The sequence below is a fragment of the Peromyscus californicus genome, unplaced genomic scaffold (genome assembly GCF_007827085.1).
Source record: "Peromyscus californicus insignis strain IS unplaced genomic scaffold, ASM782708v3 Scaffold_11__1_contigs__length_118956290, whole genome shotgun sequence".
NCBI classification, from domain to species: domain Eukaryota; kingdom Metazoa; phylum Chordata; class Mammalia; order Rodentia; family Cricetidae; genus Peromyscus; species Peromyscus californicus.
Window position 1 is genome coordinate 89,176,707 of NW_026294402.1, and position 17,833 is coordinate 89,194,539.

Here is a 17,833-nt window from a genome sequence, read left to right on the forward strand (position 1 = left end):
CCCTCTTCTACTGAAACCATTCTTCTCCCCAAGAAGTCACTCTCCTACTTTCACCTCTTTTTGTGTGTTTCTTATGTTTTTTTTCTAAATCATTGCTAATATAAATAATGCTTATAATATTTCCTGATTGAAAATTGCATACAAAAAAATCATGGATGACTTATCACATAACTCACCGTTGGCTTCGCCTTTTTCATACACATTGCTGGTTCATCCAAAGTGTGTTTGAGTATAACAAGCAAGTTAAGAATTATTTGTTATCACTGTCTTCCCCTGCATTGAAAAACAACTTCAAAGAAATTAAGAAGAATGAACACTAGGAACTGATGGATAAAAATGCCTGCAGACACAGAAGTGAACCGCTGAGGCAAGGCTAAAGGAAGCAAGTATTTTATTTCTTACATTTTGTTACTTTTCCCTCCATATCACCCAGTCTGTACTGTAATCTATCCCATGTCAACATAAAAATACAACTCTCACCTCAAAAGGGATAAGAGATAGCTCATTCTAGAGTCAATCATGAGTGACCAGGAACACAAACTTAGGTTATTCCAAATTTGCTGTTTCAATATGGGAGCAGCTTCTTGAAGTTTTTAGAACACCAAAGAAAATCATAAAACAAGGCACTATTTAAATGCATTGAGTAGGCGGTTTCAGCAAAGCAAAGAAATCTCTCCTATAGCAAAATATCGGCCTCAGACGCTACATGATGACTCAGCCTTTTGGGTGGTGAAAACTAGGGTTATGTTAAGTTAATTCATTTCAAAAGGTGTTTATCTGTTAGTCACAGAATATTAGGTCCAACACAAGGGTGAGTAAGGAATCGTTAGTCATGGGGTTGAAGACAGCCCAAGATAAATTGTACTTAGAATCTGGAACTTCAGAATCCCAACATTTCTACATCACTGAAGTTGAAATTAGTCTCTCCATCTTTGTAGACACACTTCTGCTGTTGTTTGTTTTGGCTCTTTTGGAGGGCCCACCCCCCAGCTCCCAAATAAATCACACATGGAGACTTATTCTTAATTATGAATGCCCGGCCTTAGCTTGGCTTGTTTCTAGCCAGCTTTTCTTTAACTTCAAATTATCCCATTTATCTTTTGCCTCTGGGCTTTTATCTTTCTCTATTCCTGTATGCCTTTGTTTCTTACTCTGTGACTGCTGTGTAGCTGGGTGGCTGGACCCTGGAGTCCTCCTCCTTCTCTGGCTACTTCATCCTTTTCTTCTCTCTTCTTTTCCTCTCAGATTTCACCTTCTGTATATTCTCTCTGTCTGCCAGCCCTGCCTATCCTTTCTCCTGCCTCACTATTGGCCATCCAGCTCTTTATTAGACCATCAGGTGTTTTAGACAGGCACAGCAACACAGCTTCACAGAGTTAAACAAATGCAACATAAAAAAATGCAACACTTCTTTGCACCATTAAACAAATGCTCCACAACATAAACAAATATAACACACCTTACAACACATATAACACATTCTACAGCACACTTTCTTATAGGAATCCACACCTGACAATCAATCTTTCCTCTAATTATATCATAAAACAGTAATTTCTCCCTAACTTGGCATACATTTTATTGTAATTCAAAATAAAATGTAATAAAAAATGACAGGAGCTACCAAGAAAAATGGTTTTATATTTGCAAAAAATAGCTGTGGCTAAGAAGAGCTGTGGCTGACTAATCAGGAGGGCTCGCCCTCAGAAAGCTGGGTAACATACAAATAATACCTATCTGGAAAGGCTGACAAGCTTCCAGGACTGCCAGGACTTGAAAGGCTAAGCTACTAAATATAAACAAATTAAAATAAAGAATGTTATAGGTAAATAATAATAAAGATGAGAGAAATTAATGTTTTGGGAGATGGGTACAACACAGAGTAATCAACAAAACTGAAGGTACATCTTGAGAACCCTCATCAAATTTGTCAGGAATAAAAAGGATTTATCAATAATGAAGATGAAAATAACCTATATTGGAGGGAATGCATAATGATAAGTACACTAATATTAACAATATTATGAACAATTGTATACCAATAAATATTAAAATACAGATCATTAATATAAATAGAGATCCTGACTAATCTACTGCATCTACTAAAATAATTACGTCTACTTTAAAATCTTCCTGTAGATATAATTGTAGACCCAGAATTCTTCTAAGCACTTAAGAAGAGTACCAAGGTCCAGCCTCCGCTCAGGTTCAGGTCCTGAGATGGGGAAGGGGCATGGGCGCAAGGAAAACTTCTAACCACCAAGTAGATTGCACTCAAGTGGCACTGAATAGCTCAGGCTGTCTTTATTAATACTTAAATAGAGTTTTTCAGGGTTACATGAACAGCTTTATTATTGGCTTCTATTTCTGACTTTAACAAATACATCACAACTTAAGGAATACACTATGATCACTATGAAAGCCCCCATTGTTCCCCTTTGTGCTTCCCCAAATACACTTTCCCATCCCCTGCATAACCTTATTCTAGACATAGACTTCAGCATTTTTGCAGGCTTAACTAAATATCAAACCAGACACATCCTGCTCTCACAGCACTTATGTCAGCTGGCAGCTACTAAGGTTACAAAGTTAAAAAGTAATGGACATGGACACAATGCTTTAAGGACAACAATATTCAAGCCTAGACAATTCTTTCACATCTGCAAGATATATTTTTATACAGTTCTTTTTTCTACAAGAGGGTCCCTTGTCTCAATCTCTCTGTAAAGGCAGACCTTGATAAAGCACTCTTTTCCCATCTCAATGTACCGTACTTCTTACACCAATATAAGCTTCTATGTATGGTAAAGATGGATCTATCTATCCATCCCACATTTTGCATTGTATTTTTTCCTCTTGGAGCATACCAGATCCTACCAATGATTCTATGCATAGTGTCCAGGGAACTTACTCTCAACAATTGGCACTTCATGTATTCCTGAGGCCTTCTTCCTAGTCTGTGTGTGTGTGCCCTGCCCTGCTCTCCTTTCCAGAACTGTGAGAAATGGTTAATGTTTCAAGTGTTGTTTTCTCATATGTGCCTAACTGTCTCTATTGAGTCAGAAAAGTTCCCAAGATTGGGAGTTGTAGTTAGTAATTCCAGAAAAGAGATTTTAGAAGCATTATCCCTCTGCTGAATCTTAGGGGAAAATAATTGAAAAGGAATAGTATTTCCAGGGAAAATTGCAGCAGTTGCATGTGTGACTGACAAAGTAGAATTAAAAACCACCCAAAGAATCAACAATATAATGAGAGAGAAAAGAGCCTGCAAGCTGTACAAATTTTGCAAATTGCTACGCTGTCCCATGGACTATTGGTCCTTTCCAAGTGAGAGTCCATTTCCACAGCTGCCTTGCCCCAAGAAAACCCATTAGATAGGTAGTCATATGCTGATCTGAGACTAGGCTGCCCAGCTCCCAACAGAAGAGTATGTGAACCTTGTTTATGAGCTTGACTACACAAGATATACACTTGTATGTCTTATACAGCTTTAACTACACAAGATACACACTCAAAAGCCAACACAATAGTATCAAATAAAATTCAGTAGCATATTAAAAAAAAACTGTAACCAGCTGAGCTTTCCTGGTGATATGCCAGAGTCCTTTGTACCATGTGATCTTAGTAAATGGGCCTGTTATTTGTCATCTTGACTCCAAATAGTCACCCAGGAAGAGGAAACTCTGCTAAGGCATTGCTTTAATTAAGTTGGCTTGTAGACATGTCTGTGGAGCATTTTCTTGATTAATTATTGATGTGGGAGGGCTCAGCCCACTGTGGGCAGTGCCACCCATTGGCAGGTGGTCCGAGGTGGTATAAAAAAAAAAGCATGCCAGTAAACATGGACTAACGTCAGACTCTATGGACTCTGAGACAATTCCTGCCTCCAGATTCCTGCCTTGTGTTCCTGCCCACATTTTCCTCAATAATGGACTGTGACAGGGAAGTGTAATCAAATTAAAATATTTCTCCTCAAGTTGGTATTGGTCAGTTTTTTGGTGTTTTTTTTTTTTTTTTTTTTTTTTTGATTTTTCGAGGCAGGGTTTCTCTGTGTAGCTTCGCGCCTTTCCTGGAACTCACTCAGTAGCCCAGGCTGGCCTCGAACTCACAGAGATCCGCCTGCCTCTGCCTCTGCCTCCCGAGTGCTAGGATTAAAGGTGTGTGCCACCCCCGCCCGGCCCGGTCAGTGTTTTATCACAGCAATAAAAGGCAAACTAATATGATTAAGTAAAAAAATTATGAAAATAAATACATTATTTTTTAAGTCTCTTTCTAATATGTAAGAATTGAAGGGAATATAATTATAATGTGTAAGTTATTCTGAACTTGATAGAGAAATGTTACACATTTTTCTTTGGGGATTAAAAATAAAACAAAGATAGCCTTAGTATGATATATAATCCATACTGTATTAGAGGTTTTGACAAGTTTAATGAAATGAGATCAGCAGATACAAAGGATGCCAAATACACATTGGCTATAAAGGAAAACAATCAAACTTACTCTTATTTTAAAGCAACATTGAGTTTGAAGTCTAAAGTAACCTACCAATAAATATGAAAATTATTACATAAGTGTAATAAGGCCCTAAATAAAGGTCCATTTAAAAATCAAATATATATGCATACACACACACACACACACATATATATAAATCTAGCAATAAACAATTAGAAAGTGACCTTAGATATGTTATTGCTGTTTACAATAGCAATAAATCACCAAATAGTAGTAAATTTAAGCAAAGATGTCCAAAATATTCATGCCTGAGTTCTGAAGAGAAATTAAAGTGAAAATAACGATAAAGATAGTGTTCATAGATTGATTCCATGTTCCGAAGCTAAAAGGAGTTTGTCCACATTTATCTAAAAATTCAATTCAATTCCAACTAAAATATCAGTAGCTATTTTGTCCAAATTGACAAGATGATTCCTAAATTCAAATGTCAAGAGGCAAAACTGTGAATTTGAAAAATATAAAAAAAAAAGCAAAACCTAAGTATTGTCAGGAATGTGAAGCAATTGGAACCACTAATGGGAGTGTGAGTGGGTATACCATTCCAGAAGACTGCACTCCAGCCCAATAATTCTCCAGAAAGGAAAACACATAATAACAAAACTCATCATTGCTCCAAACTGAAACAGCACAAATGTTTATCTGTACTATTATGAATAAGCAGATTATGAATTATTAATATAATAAAAAATTAACTGCTATATAACAAATGAAGAATCTCACAAATATTCTATTGAGTAGTAGATGATAAAGTTGGAATATTGTCTAATTTTGTTTGTATGAAACTGAAAAACAGAAAAAGATAATTGGTGGTGGTGTAAGTTCTAATTATAAGGAAGTGAGTGTGACATGGAAGGGGGGTGAGAATGACTTTGAGTGCTGGCAATCCTTTTGTGAACTTTTAATTGTTGACATATGTTGTATATGTCATATATAATTTTGTGAGTAATTAAGAATCAATACAATTATTTTAACATATATGAAATCAAGAACATTCTGAATAACTTAGAGCATGGGATTGGGCCAGCTCTATGGAATATTGTGATGCATTATGGATCAACGTTACTTAAAAAGACCATGGGAGTCAGACAGAACAGGCAGCAATGGGAACAAAGAAACAGATCCCAGAATGAACTTAAATGCCAAGTGGAAATTTTGTGTTGTGTATATGTACACAGATGCTATAATGTGTAGCAGTAGGTTTCAGTAGGCTGAGTGGATAAATCAAACTAAAATTCAGCATTGTCAAAATGAAGGAAATCTGTCAAGCAAACACTTAAAACCATAGACCCAAAATAAAATGAACAGTAAAAGCTCCTGTCATACCTCAACTAACAGAAAGAACTGATGTGTCCCATAGGACCCTTTTCTCTCTTTAAGATGAGTGGCAGTAGGCAAGAATAATAAACTTTCTTATTATCTTAAAAAGGGTCAGAAAATTGACCCCATACCTTTTAGAGCAGAAAGGATCTTGATTTTGCTTTGGGAGAAGTTGGATAAAAGAGCTTAAATAGAATGACCAAAGTTCAGGTTCTCTCTGAGCCATTTCCCCTGTGATCACAGATGGCTGTGGGTGGCTTCTGTGAGCATCCTTCTGACTTCTCATCCTGTGGAAAGGTGGGTGTCATCATCCTGCACTCCCTTCAAAAGCCTTGTTGAATTGCTTTGGCTCCAAATATTCCATACCCATTTTGAACCAAATGGGAGGTTGTAGCAGGAGTCTTAAAAGTTCTTATTAATAAAATTAAACCTGAGCCAGGTATTGGGGTGAATGCTGGTAGATCAGATGCAGAACAAGCCACAGCTAACCTCACCTGGCCAACTTCTCAGGTGGTCTTATCTCCTCAGACTGGAGGCCTCTGAGTCCTCATCCAGAATGGGTCTCAGCTGAATTGCTGCTCAAAAGCCTGAATGCTTAACCAGCCAAATGATTAACCAGCCAAATGCTTCTAGTTTCTGGTCCTCACGCCTTATATACCTTTCTACTTTCTACCACCACTTCCTGGGATTAAAGGCTTGCTTTCTGGGATTAAAGGTGTGATGAGTCACAATGCCTGTCTGTATCCTTGAACACATGGATTTCTGCCTCTGGAATGCTAGGATTAAAGGCATGTGCTACCACTGCCTATCCTTTATGTTCAATATTGTGGCTGCTCTGTCTCTGACCCCAGATAAGTTTATCAGCATGCACAATATTTGGGGGAATACAATACCACAGGAGGTGTAGAGAAATGCATGGATCTGAGTTATCTAGTCCAGAATTCTATGCCCCATATCCAAGCTAGAGAGGCTTTAGAGGCCATAGAGGCTACGGAGAATGTGGTACACTCTAGAAGGAAACTAGTGTAACCACACAGAAGAGGCTGAATATATTCCTGGTCACAAAATGTCCTCTGAAGGGTGAAATACACTTGGAGTAGGTACATGAGAGACATTTTTAACTTTGTCTTGACATTTGCTTATCAGTGTTAAAAACTAGAGTGCTGCTAAGGACTGGGCATATTTCTACCCACCCCCAAATTCAGATATAGGACCAATAGGATGCTACTTGGAGGTAAAGGCTTGGGAAGTAGTAAGGTCCTCATGGTGGATCCCTCATGATTTTAATCAGTCTTCCTATAAGAACAGACAGAAGAAAAGTAGACTTTTCTGTGAGCGCTTGCCACAAACAGGAATAAGTGAAAAAGGGGACCTTCACCAGCATCAGATCAGCTGTCACTTCCATCTTGTACATCTCAACCTCCAGAATTGTGGGAAATAAAAGCCTATTGTTTAATCCAGGCAGACTAGATCCTTTGTTAGGGCAGCTCACACCGACTAAAATGATGATCAGATCTTGCTGTGGGGAAAAATAAAGGCATAATGAGGTAGCAAAGGGTTCTCCATCTTCTGTGTTCTACGTTTTCCGCAGCTATTTGAGTGACAGCATTTGTTTACATTAGCTGCCCTAGAATGAGAGCAGAGTGCTCACAGAAATTGATGACGCTGCCACTGTGGAAAGACCATCTTGTTCCGAAGGAGCTGTGTCTTTTTTAATCCTTTCTTTCTATTACTGGTTTTAAATAATGTTTCTGACAAGATCCTGCTTCTCTTTCTGTCAACTGTCAGAGAACAGGTATTGGGCATTATTTGTGGGGCTGTAAATACATTACATGAAAAAATAATGAGTACTCACAAAGTCGGGAGCAATGCCTCCAGAGACATTTACCTAACATGATTTATGTAGGTCCGGGAATGAAGTTTCAGAAACTTCCAAATGGAAAGCCTGGATCATAAAATAAAGTCTCTGCCAGATCCGACTTTGGTATAGCCCCTGGACACATTTCCCTTTTACTTTTAATATGGAAGTTAGAAAAACGCTTTTTATGTTCAACTTAAATTGTTTAGTTAATGGTCTAAGAATAACTCTAGGGAGCACCCCTCAGCATAGCATGTTATTACTCCATTCTTCCAACTGAACTTGATGGATCTATTGTGTTCTTGCTGCAGAAGCTGATCCTTGGGATTAATCATCCCCTTTACTAGCTAGAAATTGTAGACATTTAATGGATATATCTACATCCGTCAATTTAATGAGTCTCATTGTCTAGGGTTTGAAATAAACTAATCACTCTGATGTTAAAATATAATTGATGTTCTTCCTCATTCCAAGTTTTCTAGGTTTGTCTCTCCTGCCTGCCTGGAGAGGCCAATTTAGTTTTAAGCTGCTTTCTTCTCTTTCGTTCATTTAACTGGGGCCTTAGTGCTCAAGCACATCTACTGTTTGAGGTACAGACAGGCTAAATAGTCTTATCCTCTTTACTATGGCACAGCTTGAGCGAGCCACTTGACTTCTGCTTCCTTGACATCATAGTAGGAATTGTCATCGTAGTAGGAATTGTTCTGTTACCACCACCTGAGGTATCTCCAGAAGCCTGGCAGTTGACAATAATAAGACACTGGCATGACTGTGGCATGAATCACTGGGCAGAGAACCAAGGACATCAACTGACCTGATGGCGGGAGCTCAAGGCCCAAGTGGTGGCTTGCCACAGGAAGGAAGATTGCCCGGTCGTCAAAGTTACAATAAATAAGCTGCACACAAATCTGAGTCATAATCAGTCAGACTGGGTCTCTGTTTTGTTTTCAGCTGTTTGAATTTATGAACTTCCTGGCTGAGAATGTCATCTTCTGCTACATGGGCCTGGCTCTCTTCACCTTCCAGAATCACATTTTCAACGCTCTTTTTATACTTGGAGCCTTTGTATCCTTTGAAGAAAAAAAAAATAGAAAAATGGTTAAACCTTTTTCCTAGTAGAACTTTGAAGACATCATAGAAGTCAACATGACAGTTGTACTCTCAACATCAAAAGCATTATGCACATGCAAGTTTATTTCCATCAAATAACACCTTCTGGGATTGTGGAGTTAGCTCAGCCAGGGAAGTATTTGCCTTACAAGCATGAGGACCATAATCCAAACCCCAGAATCTAAAAAAAAAGCTGGCCACGGTGGTACATGCTTGCAATCCCAGTTCTGGAGAGGCAGAGACATGCGAATCTCTAGGACCTGCTGGCCAGGCAGCCTAATCTAATCGGTAAATTACACGCATGCATATGTGCACACACACCCCAGCACGTGTATACATACACACACACACACACACACACACACACACACACACACACACACACACACACACAATATCATTTCCTCCCTAGGAGAATAGCCAAAGCGAGACCCCACTTTTAATACAGAAGGTACTCCTTCTGCAGGGCTGGAGTAGGAGGCAACCCCCATGGAAGCAAGTATCTGGCCACAGGGACACTGAGCAACTACCTGCAGCTATTGTCCATACCACTTGGAAAATGGGATGCTGCCTCCGTCGGTCACAGGCAGATGATCTTAACTTCTGGAGAGCTTGTCATCTCCCTGTTCCCACTCTGCACCTGAATTTGGTGTTGGTCTCTCACCACTGGGAGTCTGTTGAACTCTCAAATTTCCTCTGAAAACTAGATCTTAGAAAGAAGGAAGTTATCTCATTCCAAATAGCTTCATCCTGTCCTGCCGAGGACAAGCTAGAACAGACAGACCACCAAAGAAGGAACCGAGACAGTAGCAAAGGGAGGAAGCTATGGCTGAGCTTTTCGGTAGATCCTCACTTACGAGACTTTGACTTTAGGGAAGTCTCCTGAAGTAGCAGTTGTATTATATACGTTGACAGTCAGCTTTTCTCAAAATTAAATCCACTACATGAAAAGGGTAAGCAGGCTTGCTAGAAACAGACACACGAACTGATGGGAAGTGAGACGGAAACCACCATCAGAAATAAATTTATTCTTTCCAAAGTGCTGTTGGAGAAGCTAATACCATCATACCGGGGCGTCGCTACCTCACAGCTTCCAGCAAAATTGAGGATAGAGTCAGTCACCAGCAACGTAAATGTGATGGGAAAACTTAGTGATTGAAATGGCATTGCAGAACCAACTTTCAGCCAAGCATATGTTCAAAGACAGACAGAGTTTTATGTCATCCTGGGAAGGAATTGACATTGAACGATGAATTTGGTGAGCGAGTTAGACATAGATGAGTTGTCATGTTTATACTTGTTTTCTGGGTCATATCATAGAGAAGCAGATGGACATGATAGCTGAGCTCGCTCAGTCAGCCCCTCTGCAGCAATGTTTTCCTCAATGTGTCCCAACAGCTAGCAATTTTTGTTGCCAGAGCCTGCAACATTTACCCCCTCTCCTTCCTCCTGAATCTGGGCAGGAAACAGAAGATCGCCTGGAACTTCCAGCACATGATGATGTTTTCAGGTATGTGACTCATTGTACTCTCATGCTGCTGCTCTCCCACCTCTGCAGAGCACAGAAAGTCATGGGGGACCTGAGTTTTCTTTACCCTTGGACCCAGCACCATGCTCATCCCTCAGTGCTGAGCAACAGGAAGTGCTCGTTCCCAACGAGAAGGGCAGTTAAAGGGAATTTACTGGGGTGGCCTTGAGTATCTGACCAGAAGTGAGCCTCAGCTGAGCACTGGACTTCCCTCTGAGCTATCAGAGCAATCCGTACTGAGGAATTACAGTCTTCTCAGTTGCGTGTCCCAGGATACAGTATTGAAGGATGCCACCCTTCTCCCCCATGCTTTGACCATCCATGCAGGGCTCCAGAAACTTCTCCTGGTTACCACAAAGCTAATCAGATCCATGTAGGCTCAGTTATTAGATGAAAAAAACATGTTAATTAAGCCCCAGCAGGTGCCCAAGCGTGGATCCAGGCTCTGTAATGCATGTTCTCATTGCTAAGATGTAAACAGAGGCTCTTTTCCAGAAGAGAATACAGCAAATGAGTTTTCTGACCACTGAACTATTCTGAGGGATTGCAGTTGCTTTCTATTTAATGATCTTCCCTGACTAGAAACAGAATTCAAAGACTCTGTGTATCTTCTATGTGTGTGCACACCTACAGTGCCTTTAGAAGAGTTCATGGGCAGGTCCATGACATTAAAGTGAAAAAAAATCTGCCATCAGAACAGTGCCAAGACAGTTGGGGCACCTAGGAAAACATGAACAAAGTGAGGGAAACCAATATTGGTTGATATGCATTGTTTGCTGCTTATAATTCACCAGTCCTAGGACGCTAATATTAAGTTGTTTTGTGCATAGGATCTCTAACAGCTTAAGTAATTAGGCCAAGGACAGAAGTACTTACAATCCAGACTTCACCTCAGTGCCAACCAAGAGTTTTGAAATTCACATTTTAAAAATTATTTTATTATTTTATGAGTGTGAGTGTTTTGTCTTGTCTGCATAATGTCTACACCCCAATTGTGTGCTTAGTGCCTATGGAGGCCAGAAGAGGGTATCAGACCCCCTGGAACTGGAGTTATAGATGGTGATGAGTAGCCATGTGGGTGCTAAGAATTGCACCCACATTCTCTAGAAGAGCAACCAGTGTTCTTAACCACTGAGCCATCTCTCCAGCCCCAAAATTAACATCCTTTAAAGTGGTCCTTGGAGTAGAAGGTTTGTTCCCTCCTTAATTCTGTGCTAGCCTGGCCCACAGAGCACTTGGTGCAGCTCCCGGGTTTGGAATTAGTTGTCTTATCAAATACAGGCAAAGGGAGATCCACAGTTAAAGCTTACCCTTCATAGGGCCTCTGACAGGGCTTACTAACACTTCCAGATATGCTATGCTGAGAGAGTCATAAAGAAGTGAGGTGTCACCGGGCAGTGGTAGCACATGCCTTTAATCCCAGCACTTGGGAGGCAGAGCCAGGTGGATCTCTGTGAGTTCGAGGCCAGCCTGGTCTACAGAGTGAGATCCAGGACAGGCACCAAAACTACACAGAGAAACTGTCTCGAAAAACCAAAAAAAAAAAAAAAAAAAAAAAAAAAAGGTGAAGTGTCAAATTGACAGTTATCCATGACTTAGGGCAGCATTGAACCTTGACAGTGTGCTACTTCTCTTGTGGGAGAGTAAAGGTAACCTTATTTACTTAAAACTTGAAAGCCAGCACTGGGGTGCGAAGTGTTTCCCATCAAAACATCCATAGCTTTCTTATCGATATCTTATTTAGAAAGCTTGGCATTTGATTACAAGCACTGTTTTATTAGACAAAGATGTTTTAGTAATAAATCAAGATTATAGACATGTGTGCAAACTCTCTGCTCAAATGGCCACCTAGCTTGATGGCTTCTTTGCAATTTGGCAATGTATAAGTTTGCTTAGCTATAGGATTGGAGCAGCAGAAAAACAAGCAAACAAACCTTAGTAGAGGCCAACCATGTGGTATTTTCAGACAAGGACTGATAGAAGTCCATAATTTGATGGTGTCTTCGTGATATTCTTTTTTTGAACCCTTTCTTTGATAAGTTCACATACGCATATAATAAATTTTTGGTCCTTTTTACCTCCCATTGCTCTCTGTCATCCCCCCTCCTCTCCACTAAAATTCTTTCTCTTTCTAACAAGTCCTCCTTCCCCTTTTGTGTCTTTTTTATTTAGTTTTTAATGACACAAGAGGCTTAATTGTAGTTGCTTGCATGAGCCTAAGCAGAGGGTAATGTACTGGATCCTGGGCAGTTTATCTGTGAATTCACACCCCCCAACAGTCATCAACGGTCCATAGTCCCTCGGTGGGGGAAGGTAGCTTGGCATATGGTCTAATGAACCCACACTGGTAAAATGGTGATGGACCCAGTCTTATGCAGATCTCATGCAGGTAACTACAGCAAAGATGAGTTCATGTGTACAACAACCAGGTCAGGTCCAGAAGACATACAACACTTCCCCATCCTCTGGCTCTTACATTCTTCCTGCTTTCTCTTCCACAACGTTCCCTGAGCATGAAGGAATTGACTTAGGGTTCCATTAAGACCATGGACTCTACTGTCAATTTTTCTCAGCCTTCTAAGCAGTTGTGAGTCTGTACCATGACTGCAGCTCACTGTCTGGAGAAGCTTCTCTGACAAAGACCGAGAGCAGCACTAATGGCTGGATATAAATGTAACTAGTCAGAGGGTAGTTGATGCCGTGTCCATTTAGCAAAACAACAGCAATAGGTTCCCCCACTAGAGCCCATGACTGCTGCAGCCATGGGCTCACCACCAAGTTTACAGCATCAGGCATGAGTTCCTTCCTGTGCACCGGGCTGTAAATCCAATCATAATGTGGTTGGTTAGTTCATACTGGTCATGCCACTGGTGAGCACATCTTGCCTTTCAGTTTGTTATTGTAGTTCACGGGGTCCACAGCTGGGTAGGATTGTTGCTGGCTTTCTCCCACAGTGTAATACATCCTGACATGGTAAAATATAGTCAGCAGAGAGGAGGCTCCCAGATCAACTCCACTTGACTTCTCTGTGTCCTGTAACCCAATCCTGTAGCACCTTCAACAATGGGGTCCTATCATCTAGTTCTGGTGGGAAACAAAGAAATGCAAACCAAACAATATTCAGTATCGTTTGGGGGCTTCTGGGACCTCCTTGACCAACAACTCATCATAGGGAGGTAGCTCACAGCTGGTACTAGGTTTGTCATTTAATAGCCTTCAGCTTCTAGGGGAATATTATCTATCCATAGTACATCTACTTAAACCATGTGAGAGGAAGTGTGTGTGTGTGTGTGTGTGTGTGTGTGTGTGTGTGTGTGTGTGTGTGTGTTAAATGCTCTCACATTCTAAAAGGTAAACAAGACTCCTTAACCCTGATGGAGTTGAAATGCTTGGTTTAATTCATGGGGATGCTGGTTAGCTCACTACTACAACCAATAGACTAGCAAATCTAAGCTTCAAGACACTTACCTCTATGTGACCCTGATGTACAGAGAATGTTGTGAGTTTTCAGCATCTGCCTCACTTGCCAAGCACTGACTAAAATGAATCTGAGCAATACAGAGATTAAGTTACTTCTACACGTTTTTAATAATAATTTTCTTACAAGTGAATAATATTCATAGTATTGCTTGGTATAGTCAAACAATACTGACATTCTCATTAAACAGCTGGCCTCTTTTTCAAACATTTTTCCATGTTACATAACTATGTGATGGGGCCCAATGATGCCACAAGTCAGAAGTCACATTTTGTCTTCCCAGAGCCTTTGAAACTCATGACTGGGGCAAGACAGGCAGAGATGAACAGCCTTTGTTTCTTGGTTGTTATTTTGTTTCATTTTTTCCCTTTAATTTTTTTGTGAATAAACATAACATAAACTTTATCACCTTAAATGCACAGTTATTAGATGCATTCCTAAATTGTGTGATGTTCACCACCCAGAGCCACGTTCTTTTCATCTCATAAAATGGAAACTGTATGTGTTAAACAAAAGCTCCCCATCCCCCTCCAGCCCCCTAGAAACTACCGTATTTCTTTCTGCTTCTGTGATTTTTGACTGCTGTGGTTTCCTCATTTAAATGTAATTGTGCTATTTTGTCTTTTGTGACTGCCTCGGCATAGTGTCCTCAGTGTTTGTCACTGTTGTAGAATAATACAGAATTTCCTTCCTTTTCAAGTTGAATGATAGTCCCTTATGTATGTGTATAAATAGTATTTATTGCTTATCCAATCATCTACCACTCTTGGGTTTCTTTTTTTCTTTTAGATAGTACAAAACAATCCTGCTATGAACATGGGTACACAATTCTCTTTAAAAACCCTGCTGGAAATTATAAATATATATCCAGAAGTAGAATTGCTGAATTATATGGCAATTCTACCTGCTAATTATTTGGGGAACTGCCATACCATCTTCCGTAGCAGCTGTAGTGTTTCATAGTCCCACCAATGGTCCCGATCTCTCTACACCATCACCAACATGTGTTCACTTGTCTTTTATGGTAGCCATGCTCACTGTATGAGGTGGCAGCACATTGTTTTGATTTACATTTCCTTGCTTACGTGAAGTGTTGAGCATCTTTTCAGGAACACATTGGCCATCCACCTTTTTACTCATCTCAAATCAAGTCTTGTCTTTTGGTCAACAATTTTCAAATATTCTGTTTCCTAGATATTGACCTCTTATAAGATAGATAATTTGCAAATGTCCTCTCCCATTCCATTTGTTTCTGTCATGCTGTGCTTATATTGTCTTTTGATACACAATGTTTTTTAAACTTTTCATGAAGTCTAGTCTGTTACTTAATTTTGTCCTCTATGCCCTTGGTGTTCTACCACAGAAACCAATGCCAAACCTGATGTCACAAGGACTGTGCCCTGTGTTCTCCAAAGAATGTTATAGTTTTAAGCTTTGCTTAGTTGTTGGTACATTTTGTATATGTCTAATTTGGGAGTACACCTTCATTCCTTTACACCTGAATATCCAATTGTCCCACTATCATTTGTTCAAAACTGCACTTGCTTTTTGACTGATCTTGGCAGTTTTATGTGAGAGTTTATTGTTGTGTTGTTGTTTTATTCTGCCCCATATGTTTGTCTTTTGCCTGCATCACACTGTTGAGATGATTGAAAGTGCGTGTGTGCATGCGTGTGTGTCGGGGGGGGGGGGGACTATAGGACAACCTGGGGTGTTATTCCTTAAGCAACACCCAACCATTTTTTTTAACCACATCTCACACTGGCCTAGAACTCACCCACTAAATTAGGCTGGCTATCTAATGATGAAGAGACAGCTGCCTCCCTCTTCATCTCCAGCGTTGGAATTGCAAGTGCACACTATCATGCCCAGACTTTCTTTTTAACACAGCTCTGAGGATTAAACTCTAGTCTCATGCTGTCCCCACAGCCGTTACTGAAGTTGTTCAAGCCGTCAAGTTTGTGAGTGAGTTTTAGAAACATGGAAGCTTGAGTCCTCTTATTTTGTTTTGGTTGGTTTTTCAAGATTATTTTGATTATGGAGGGCTGGGGAGGTCCATTGAGATTCATATGGGTTTTCTATTTTTGCAAAGAAAATAGTCATTTGGGGTTTTGATAAACATCAAATTAGGTAGTATTGCTAATCTTAATGTTAAATCTTACAGTTCATGAGCAGGGAAAGTGTTTTCATTTATTCCTGATTTTAAATTAGTTTACCATTTTATAATTTTAATTTCATCACATTGGTTAATATCTAAGTAATTTTTTCCTTTTTCTGCTGTCGTAAATGGAATTACTTTTATAATTTCCCTTTCAGGTTTTCATTGTTGGTTTATTAAAATACATCTGACATTCGTGCATTAATTTTGCCTCTTTCTCTTTGGCTGAATTCATTTGTTATCTGCAATAGCTTTTGTGTATGTGCATGGAATCTATAGGATTTTCTACATACAAAATCTTCTCAAGTCTGTGAAAAGGAGTTATTTTACTTCCTTTCTGACTTGGATAACTTTATTCCTTTTTCTTCATTATTTGTTCTGGATAGAATTCCAAGTACTGTGTTGAGTAGAAGGGGTGAGAGTGGGCAGCCTTTTCTTTCTTCTGAACAGAGGGGGAGCTTCTACTACCAAACATGATATTTGATGTCATTCTTTCACATATGGCTTTTATCATGTTGAAATGATTTTCTTGTATTTCTAGTGTGCTGAGCATCTTTTAGTCATGAAATGCTGGTGAGAGGCTAGCAAAATGGTTCCGTGGGTAAAGGTGCTTACCACTAAGCCTGACAACATGAGTTCAGTTCCTCAGACCCATGTGGCAAAAGTAGAGAACCCATTCCTGAATGTTGAAAGCTGTCCCCTGACCTGCACACACACACACACACACACACACACACACACACACACACACACACACACACACCTCTAAATAAAATAACTTTAAAAGAAAGCCAGTAAACTGGACCAAATGCTTTTCCTATATGAATTGAAGTCATTGTGTGATTTGCCCCCTCATTCTGTTGATACAGTGTTGAGCCGTCTTGACACTCTGAGAATGAATCTCACTTGGATGTGATGAAGAATTCTTGCAATGTGGTGTTGAATTTGAGTTAAGGTTTCTTCTTTCAATAGTCAGAAGGGATGTCAGCCCACTAGTTTATGTGTCATGTCTTTGCCTGGCATTGGTGTGAGACCGTGCTGGCCTTACAGAGTGAGCTAAGGGGTGTTTGCTCTTCCTCGCTTTCTTTACAGGAGTCTGCAGGGTAAGTGTTCGTTTTTCTTTAGCACTTGGCAGAATTCACCCACAAAGCCACCAGAGCTTGCAATTTTCTTTCTCAGGAGAGACTTATTACTGGTTGAATCTTCTAACAGTTATGGGTCTGTTCAGATTTTCTGCTCATCTTTAGTGAGTGTTGTGTTTCTACTCATTTATCCATTACATTCAATTACCCATAGAACTTCCTTACAATTCTTACATTTCTACAATGGATGGTAATATCCCCATTTTCATTTTTATTTTATCAATTTGGATTTTCTTTCATTTCTTAGTACATCGAGCTTAAGGATTGTCAGTTTTGTTGACCTTTTCCAACCAGCTTATGATTGCATTTATTTCCCCTGTAGTACCTCTAGCCTCTGTTTCATTTATCTCTGCTCCAAACTTTATTATTTCCTTCTATCTGGTAGCTTCAGGCTTTTTTTCCTAGTTCTTCAAATCGCAAGGTTTGTTTGTTTGTTGGGCTGTTGGCTCAAGATCTTTCTTGTGTTAATGGATTAATAGCTACCTATTTCTGCCTTCTTTTCATTGTGCCTTGAAGATCTTGCTATGTGTTTTTATTCTCATCCATCTCTTATAATTTCCCACATCTTCCTCTGATACCATCTTTAATTTATGGTTGCCTGTATGCCTGTCCAAGCATATGTCATGTGTGCACAAATACCCAGAGTCCAGAAAAGGCTGTTGGATCCCCTAGTTCTGGAGTTACAGTAAATTATGAGTTACCTGATGTGGGTGCTGGTCACTGA

The 17,833-nt window shown here is 39.8% G+C and overlaps 1 protein-coding gene across 1 annotated transcript in view; it reads left to right on the top strand.

Moving 5' to 3' along the window:
* Nucleotides 1-17,833, top strand: part of Slc9a9 (solute carrier family 9 member A9) — a 550,545-nt gene that overhangs the window by 324,883 nt on the left and 207,829 nt on the right. The window contains exons 10-11 of the mRNA XM_052716929.1: nucleotides 8,645-8,758; nucleotides 10,202-10,313. Of these exons, the coding sequence (XP_052572889.1) occupies nucleotides 8,645-8,758; nucleotides 10,202-10,313 (226 nt within the window). The remainder of the gene's footprint in view (nucleotides 1-8,644; nucleotides 8,759-10,201; nucleotides 10,314-17,833) is intronic.